At 45.3% G+C, this 8,913-nt stretch overlaps 1 protein-coding gene across 3 annotated transcripts; it reads right to left on the reverse strand.

Annotated features, from left to right (window-relative positions):
* Positions 1–3,972: 3,972 nt before the first annotated feature.
* LOC123186473 (ubiquitin carboxyl-terminal hydrolase 3) lies at positions 3,973–7,283 on the reverse strand. 3 transcript variants are annotated; one of them, XM_044598237.1, is made up of 9 exons: positions 7,124–7,283; positions 6,904–7,035; positions 6,628–6,672; positions 6,385–6,496; positions 6,137–6,195; positions 5,970–6,044; positions 5,495–5,543; positions 5,336–5,412; positions 3,973–4,270 (listed from the first exon to the last, which is right to left on the reverse strand). In XM_044598237.1, the coding sequence occupies exons 1-9, from the start codon at positions 7,205–7,207 to the stop codon at positions 4,181–4,183; spliced, it is 723 nt and encodes a 240-aa protein (XP_044454172.1). In that variant the 5' UTR covers positions 7,208–7,283; the 3' UTR covers positions 3,973–4,180. The 3 variants fall into 3 exon arrangements, with proteins under 3 accessions (XP_044454172.1, XP_044454171.1, XP_044454173.1); XM_044598236.1 differs by having other exon boundaries at positions 6,385–6,499; XM_044598238.1 differs by lacking the exon at positions 6,385–6,496 and having other exon boundaries at positions 5,970–6,036.
* Positions 7,284–8,913: the final 1,630 nt, after the last annotated feature.

Below are 8,913 nucleotides of genomic sequence, written 5' to 3' on the forward strand. Positions count from 1 at the left end.
CAAGATTTTCTGAAAACTGGTTTTTTCGGTCGCACCTGGAAAAAAACAGAATCGAGAAAAAAGCCTGACTTTACTATAACTTAATTTGTCTCTGTTATTTAACGTGACAATCTACTTAGCGTACTGGTTGGCAGAGGGTATGCCGGGGTACATGAGCTCGTGAGTTTCATACCTCTCATACCACCACGCAGTGACAAGTGGACCCCATGTCAAGGAGAGATTTATATATATCCGCAAAAAAGGAGAGATTTATTCCTCACAAGCAGGCCCAGACGTGCTGATGAGGAGCTTCTACAATCAAATAAGAGCAGGGTGTATCTGTAAAAAGAACATGCACACAGCACACGTAGCACCGTGTTGTTCCAGTCACTAATAGTGGGCCATAGCAACGTTGGCATGCCACGTAAGCATAATATGTGTCTAGAGATGGATGAAGTGACCGTATTTGCACGCGGGGACAAGTTGAATGACCACAATTTCATATTTTCAAAGTTTTAGCACTAAACTGAACATGGAGCGCAAGTTCTATGACTTCTGGTGATATTACCTCTTTTTTCATCTAGCATATCTCCCGAACCGTCTGGACCCTACATGCAAGCCTCTCTTCATCTTCTTCTTTCTTCTTCCATGCGGCCAACGACAACTAGATGATGTCCATGAGCTAGCTATGGTCTAGGATAGATGATCCGCAAAAATAAGTCGATAGGGACTCATCGAGCGCGGCGTACACATGCGACAAAAGAGTCGAGAATGCACACGAAATCCTCTTCCATGGACCACGGTCTGGACGAAGGAGTCTGAATAGGGTTTTCACCAAACAACATAAGATCATTTTTTTTTTGAAAAGAAAAGGTGGCTGAAAGCCAACCTTATATTTCAAAACAGGTTAGAAACCTGTGAGAGTCACATGTTACATTGGTCCTGTGAAGTGCACCAAGGTGCAAGATCACAACATAAGATCATGGTGTGAGGAAGGGTAACAACCGCCCAACAACGCCTCCAAGCAGGACAACAACGCTAGACGATGTCACTGCGAACATGTCACTATAGGTTGTCGTGCCACACGATAGCCACTGATGCAAAGCACAACACCAGGACCCGGCAATATCTAGATTTGGGGACTGCGGTGCATCATCAAATAGTTTTTATAGGAATAACAAAAAATCCATGTGGTTGGACTGAGTGGAATTATTCGTTTAAAGTATACATATATAGGAAAAAAGATAACGTAGACCGTAAGAATAATTCCAATAGTTTATAATCCTGAAACCAAACTAACTCTATAGAAAAATTCCTAAAGAATGGAATCCACCAATATTTTCATGAAGTTCCTTTGAACAAAAGAGGCCCTGAAATTCTGTAGCCGCACAATTACCAGGAAATATGATATGCTCATGCTAATTCGGCCGGCCAGAAAAACAAAAAACATGAAGATTTTGCTGGGCGAGGGCAGTTACCTTGCAACAGGAACTGATGGAAGCCACCGATTTCTCACAGGAAAGACCATGCCTGCCAGCCGGCCTGGTGCATAAGCTCATACTACTAGCGTTGTAGTCAGGACTCACGACTGAGGAGCCAGCGACTAGTACGATATATATTTCTCGCCTAAAACGCGGCCAGCCAGCCAGCCAGCAGCATATATATGCAGGTGAAATGTGTTGCCGGGTGCATCCCTCTTGGCTTGGATCATCAACCCATGCTCAAATGCTGGATCCATCGTTGGACGGACGGACGCTGCTGGGCAGGAGGGCCTCACCTCAACCACGCCAAAATGCCTCTTTTCCGGCCATGACCGCCGCCCCTTGGGTCGGCAGATGGAAGCAACGAAATGTATCTGCACTAGTGCACTGTGCTGCTGCTACTATTATAGAGAACCGTTGTTGTGAGCCACTAGTTATTTTCTTTCAGGATTCAGCAGATCTGGACGGTGTTGTGCCATGGATATATAACACTCGAAGAACACTGCCAAAGCAGTAATCATCTGTTTACGTGTGGTGTGCATGAACACTCGAAGAACACTCCTACTGTTATAATTTTCAAGACTGGCGAGAACTGTGCCATGCCGAGTTTAACTAAGTTGCCACTGGGAGTATTATTAGCTCTCCATGATCAAGATGAGAATCAGTCCTCTTGCGGTCGGCCCATTCTTGACAACAAAAATAGCATTATCAGCAGTGGAAATTGCGGAATACGTACTCTATTAGCTAGTCACTTGTCAGCTGCCAGAAGCTCATAGCAGAATCTCGGGGGACAAGGCTGGCCACAAATACCATTCAGAATAAGCATATATATAAAACCATGTAAACTACGCGATTTAATAAACAAGCAAATGAATGCACAAGTTTCCGATTTTGGCATGCCGCAAGCTGACAAAGGAGCCCTTTTGGGGGGATGCCCGTCAGGTACTTTATTTGTTCTGTTATGCGATAGAGAAGTGTTTGCTCGAATCATCCATCATTTCCTTGCGCAGTAGAAGTTCTTTAATTCCGATGTCACTTGGTGTCAGGTTATTTATATTGATTCAAATGTTCAAATGGCAATGACTGCGGCTTCAGGGCTTTGGTCTTTAGGGGCACGTGCACGAAGATTTTTGGACTATTATCGACAAGATTAGGCAAGTTTCGATATGGGAGCGGCGGCTCGCTCTAGCAGCCATAGTGATCTTTAGATGGTTCAGGGATCCTAATGTAATTTTTATTATGCATGTGATGTTTTGTATTTTTAATGAACCTTTCTAATTGTTCTGAATCTTTTTTTTATTCGTGGGTGTAAAGGCCACGTACGGCCATGTGCGGAGCCGGTGCTAGCCGATGATAGATTCTAGCTGGAGTCAGCTGAGTACGCTTTCTGAAGAAAGGAAAAAAAAAACTCAGTACTGCTACTCGGGATTATGCACCAGAACCCTCTATTTCCTAGCCTAGGAAAAGCAAAGGGCCAGCCAGAGCAGGCTAAATTTCGTGTTTTGACCCTTTTCTGAAACCTATTCGAGATTTGACCCTAGTTTGAAAAAAATTCGAGATCTGACCCTTTTGCTACCGCCAGGGACCATGGCGGTAGGGTATAACAGCCTACCGCCTTGCATGCCCTACCGCCAAAAACCTCCGAAGTATTGAACACAATGTGTGTTCGTGCCTACCGCCAAGCACCTTGGCGGTAGGGTTGTTCAGGCTACCGCCAACCCGGTTGGCGGTAGCGATGTTTCCTACCGCGAAAGCCCCTGGCGGTAGGCTGTTAGACCCTACCGCCATGGACTCTGGCGGTAGGCTGTTAGACCCTACCGCCATGGACTCTGGCGGTAGCAAAAGGGTCAGATCTCGAAAAAAATTCAAACTAGGGTCAAATCTCGAATAGGTTTCAAAAAAGGGTCAAAACACGAAAATTTGTCGCCAGAGCAGACAGCCCGGCAGGGCAGCAGGTGAAATATGTGCATCTCTCCTCTCTCCTGGCAGGACCTGATGGTCACCCACCCATATTCTCTTCCCAGGGTGAGTGGCGACAGCCGACAGCCAACACTTGGGTTGGTAGGCAGGTCGAATGAATCTGCTACCTGCGGCAGGAGGGTCTCACCTGCATGATCCGGTTCGCCGCCAAAAATGCCAAATTTCCTCTTTTCCGGCCATGACCCGCCGGCCGCCGCCGTGCCACCGAATCCATGTAACCAAGGCATCCAAGTCGGCCAGCATGCGTGCTACTGCTATGGTGTTTTATTTCAGAAGAACTGAGATATTATTGCAAGCCACTAGTTGCTCTCCTCCGGGCTTTGCGAAGACTCAGTGGGCTCTGCTGATTTGGAAAGTTCTGTGTCGTACGTGCACCCTAAAGAAGCAGAAGAAACACTGCTGGTTCATATTCTAGTGCAGTGCTCAAGGGGTGCATACGGTGCCATATGGCCTACGTTTAGCCCATTAACCTATACCACACTGGTCAAGATGAGGATTGTCCTCTTGTGATGATGTGATCGACCCATACATATCACAAGAATATAAGCATTACTCACATTACCAATTAATAAGAGGTTCCGTGCACGCCGAATGCACGAGATAATCTAGACAATCACACAGGTAGTACCAGACAGAAATTCTTACGCAAGGCTGGACAGCGGCTGCTGTTTGCTGAAACAGATAGCCTTCACCCCTTCCGCCGTATCCCGGAAACAAGCAACCAAAGAAATGGCACCTCTTTACTTCAGTTTCCTCGATAGCACCATCACATTGAAGTTTACCGAATTGGGAATCCTCTGCATCATCGCCTTGATGACATTCACGGCATCCTAGTAGAACACAAAGAACGGCGATTATTGTATTGTAAGCAGGGGAGATATAGTTGCAGATGCCAATGGGCAGTTAGATAACCGCTGGTAAAAGGAAGTGCCAGCCAACGGCAGCGGCACTGATATACAGAGGTTGCTGAAATTGTGCGACTTGTAGAGATGTCGGCTGTCCTTTGCTACTACTGTTATCCAGCCAAGGCACTTCGGTGGTGTGCTACACTGGAGGAACTGTTTGCTTTCTTTTGGTGGATGTGTTTTTTCTGTGGTTCCGCAGCGGGTTGTGGCCTTGTGGGTGCAATTGAATAAGTGTGGTCAGACTGGATACTGTGTTATCAGTTTCATTTTAATGAGATTGGGGGCCTGAAGCTCCTGGAATAAAAAGAAAAATAAGGCAGCGGCAATGGCACTGGCATATACTATCATTGTAAAAAATGCGCCGTGTCAAGAAAACGTAACACTGTATACCGCCCGTGAAACTAGCTTACATTAAGTGTTGTCAGCGCATATGTTAAACTGCAGTGCATCAACACCACACAAATGATTTTCCAGTTGAACTTTCACTTCACATCTGCCAGCATCAATTATTCACAGGCCATGAGCAATTACTGCTGATAGTTAGTTATTCATTTGAGTCATTGAGTGCCAAATAAGTAACAGGTCAGAAACCAAAACGTCAAGACTAATGTCATGAAAAGCACGACTCTTTTCGTACCAGTAACTGAATCTGCTAGTGTACCTTCGTACCTGTTCTATTTAAGGGCCTATAGGCTCTGGAGCTCATGTAGGGGGATACAGAACAACCGTGTCTAGAATGTACAGTACAGGTCATGAAACAAATTGACAAGTTTGTGCGGCCACCATCATCACTCATCCTACATGTTGGTAGCTTATTCTTGTAAAAATGGCCACTATTCAGATGTTTGCTCTCTATTTATTCTAGGCTTTTACAGTTTACCATGACATATAGGATGGTCCAGTGACATAACTTGAACAATATAAGTGTGATGGTAGCTAGGTTATCCAAGCCTGTACAAGCAAACATAACACTGGCCTTTTTGACAGTACCTGCAGTAAACTTTCAGGAGATGAGGGACCATGCTTTATTGGTCCACCCTTTATTCCATCGAGCTCGTAAAGTGTCCCTACAGATATATGCCACTCATTACTATCCTATGAAAAACAATCAAAACTGAGTATTACGTCGAGACCAGCAAAAAGACTTACCATTGAGAGTTGTGAAACAAACATAATGCTCTTCTACAATGTCACCGATCTGGCAAACGAGCGCCAGGTATGAAGTTAAACGTTTTCAATGAAAATAGGAGAAGAACTTTTAACAAATATTTATATGCTCACATTTTCTTCTTATGTATTTTCACTACACAAAAAAATGATAACTGTAAAAGATTATAAATCAATCTGAAAGACGTCCTGTCATAGTCTGTTAGATAACTGTAAGTGATCATACTGCCTTTTCAAAAAAAAATACCACACTGGTCACTACAACAAAGTTTTGTCTTTGCATTTGAACTGAAAGAAACATTATGAAGACACTTCACCATATGAGCTAAAACAGCAATTTCAAGTTCCATGATTATTTATTTATTCTCCACACATCAATCTATTGGCTGCTGTAATGATTATTTACGTCTCTGAGACAGAATCCCAGTTCACATAAGCCAAAAACAATAATCAGTACCTCTGTGTCACCAGCATTGGCAGCCAATGAGTGAGCTCTTGCCATGTCATCGTCCTTCTCCAACACTCTGACACGCTAAATGTATGGCATGAGATAAAAAGGATAACAGAAAACCGTTTGAGAGTGATCAAGGTAAGGATGAATGGCTTGAATCAAGAGATAAGAACCTCATACGGGTCCATGCTGGCTGTTGATTTGAAAAACAGGTCCAAGCCTGAATTCTCCACTACAAAAGACAACATAAGTTCGTTTAACAAAAAACAGAGGCATAAGCACGGAATGGGATCATTTTACATGATTTACATACTGCAAATTCTATTAACCTACATAGAATCGATGCCCCCCTAATTACTTGTGCAACGGACAGAATGGCATCACACACAACAGAAGCACAAAAGCACATGCATTTCTGAACATAGACTGATTTCTGAACATGCATTTCCAACAGCATGAAGTAAAGCGATAGTTCCACAAGCATTTCCTAATGAGTCGATCTGTTTTATGAAATACACCCCATCCAAACTTTCCTGCTGCAAAAGGGATATGTTGAGGTCAAATGTGTGATGTAAGACCATAAGGGGCCTGGTACAACTGTAACTCACACTGATATATGCAAAAGGAATAGTCATGCGATCTACAAGAAACAAACATTGCCGACCTTGTCTTCAGTAGCTGAGACTTGTTCTGGAGGGGCTGCTGGATCCTGCATCGGGCTAAAGGAATAAGTACTGAATCTCTGAAAGTACTAATCTAGGATATATCAAAACAGAACAGGACTGCCTACACACATTTTCACATAAACAATCAACATTTGCATATGAATCTCAATGATAATATGACTCCGTCTCCAACAATAGACGATACTAGCATTGAAGTGAGTCCAGCGCACAGCAAGTGAGAAGAACGGAATTTCTGGACCGTGTGGTGTATGTACCTCGGGCGGATCGGGGAAGCAGAAGACGACGGCGAGCACGGGCTGGGGCACCATGGCCAGCGCGTCGGCGTCTAGCCCGTACACGTCGTGGAACTCGGCCTCGCCCCGCGGGACACCCAGCGACCACATGAACTGCGCCCCCCGCCGCGAGGAGTTCGGTCAGATAGATGGTCAAAGTAGCGATGGATGATAGGAGCAGCAGGCAGCGGCGGACGCTAACCTGGTTGAAGACTTCGGGTCTGGACTCGAGCGGGGGCCACCGCTCGCCGGAGCAGGCAGAGGCGGAGGAGGTCGGCGCTGCCATGGGGATTTCGCCGGAGGTGGAGGGGAGAGGCAGTTTTTTCTTTAGTGTACGACGAGGGGAGCGGTAGCTTTTTTTTTTTTTTTTTGAGCGTATCCAACCGCCCATGTGTGACGAACGGGCCCAGTATGCTCACAACAACGAGCCCGGCCCAGCTTCCCAATGCCCATTAATCTGAAGTGGTCAGAAGGCTAATACTCCCTCCTTCCAGACGCCCAAATGGATGTTTGAGCGTCAACTTATTCTGGATATATGTTGTAGTTCCCTCAAAAAAAAAGGATATATGTTGTAGTAGTATGAGTGTATGACACAGATTTTAAATTCAAAATCAAACAGTCTGCTTCACAAACAAAAAGAACGATACAGTGTTAATAGTGAGAATGTGGTCGAAGTATTTGTAGGGCTCTCCCCTTCTTGCTTGTGAACGTAGGGAGGGTCCCAATTTTGGAATTCAGTTCACTCAATTAAGCACAAGATTCGACAAAGGCTTTCAGTTTTCATAGGAGAGGAGACCCTCTTCTGCATGCATCCTTGGATGAGCAGATCTCCTCTTCGCAATGAGTTCCTAGACTTTTCACTATCTGCACGTCCCGGCGTTGTTCGTGTCCTCGGCTGCCCACAATAGGCATTGGAAACTCTCACTCCAATGCACGTTTCACCCAAGACAACCATAGCTTGGACTTGCCTTTGGGAGGCCCTTTCCGCCGATGCATCTGGATAATCCAAATGCCATATCTTGGTGCTTGACCCCTTCACAATTCTTCTCGGTTGGCTCGGCGTGCCATGCCTTGTATCGGCGTTTGTCTCCCACGTCGACCACTCCTCTTCAGAAAGAGCCTTACCTCTGAAGATTCAGATCTTTGTGTGGTAGCGTATGCAGTGGCGGAGCCAGGAATATTTTTTAGGTGTGGCAGAGTTTGTGAGGGGAAAAAACAATGTAGTAACATATAACTATGTGACGTTCCTGCTTGCTGCATCTCTTGACGGTGATCGCTGCCATGCCCACCACGCTGACTAAAGATCGCGTGGTTGCTCTGTAATCGCTGCCTCTGTTGCATGCCTTAGGGGTTAGCCGACTAGGGGTCGGTCGGTCGGTCGGTAGTAGGGACAAATATCACAACAAGACATACATTGTCATGAGTTTGGAGGAGTAGCCGTTGCTCCTAGTTGTATATTGTAATACCTCAGACGATTTGAGTCCGATTAGATCTAGTTTCTTCACCGGAGAGACGGAAAGCGGTGAGGCTCTGGGTTTCACGGAGTTGGCACTGCTCATCACACAGCTAGAGACAAGCTTGAGGGGCGACTGCAAGGTGATTCCTGATCAACCGTGCTTGAACGAAACAGCTCATGTATCTCCAATCAACTAGTACATTTTTTTAGCATGTCCAATCAACTGGAGTACATGTGAATTGATTTGCAATTGACTGCCAATGGTGTCCTCGTTTAGAACATGGGTTGTGGGTCATGGGCTTATGTGATGCAAGTCACCTATATTGCTCAATTCTCTCCTTCAGCGGCAGTTAGGCCTCTAATGAGGCAGAAACACGTAGGTAACAATACAACTACCTGGCGAAATACATTCGAGGCCATGAGTTGCCTGCCCCCTGCGAGTATTCATCCTCCAAATTGACGAAACTGACCAAAAATCCATTGACTCAGCTCAAAGCTTCATACATACAGTATATATATGCAATACTTTTGCCAAA

Source organism: Triticum aestivum, chromosome 2A (genome assembly GCF_018294505.1).
Source record: "Triticum aestivum cultivar Chinese Spring chromosome 2A, IWGSC CS RefSeq v2.1, whole genome shotgun sequence".
In the NCBI taxonomy this organism is placed as follows: Eukaryota; Viridiplantae; Streptophyta; class Magnoliopsida; order Poales; family Poaceae; genus Triticum; species Triticum aestivum.

Bases quoted from the DNA above. Each gene is read 5' to 3' on its own strand.
- LOC123186473 (XM_044598236.1), bottom strand. From the start codon at position 7,207: ATGGCAGCGCCGACCTCCTCCGCCTCTGCCTGCTCCGGCGAGCGGTGG. The intron at 6,196-6,384 runs GTTCAGAAATGC...TGTCTTTTGTAG, and splicing joins ATGTTCAGAAATCAGTCTAT to TGGAGAATTCAGGCTTGGAC. The intron at 6,045-6,136 runs GTTCTTATCTCT...CCATACATTTAG, and splicing joins CCAGCATGGACCCGTATGAG to CGTGTCAGAGTGTTGGAGAA.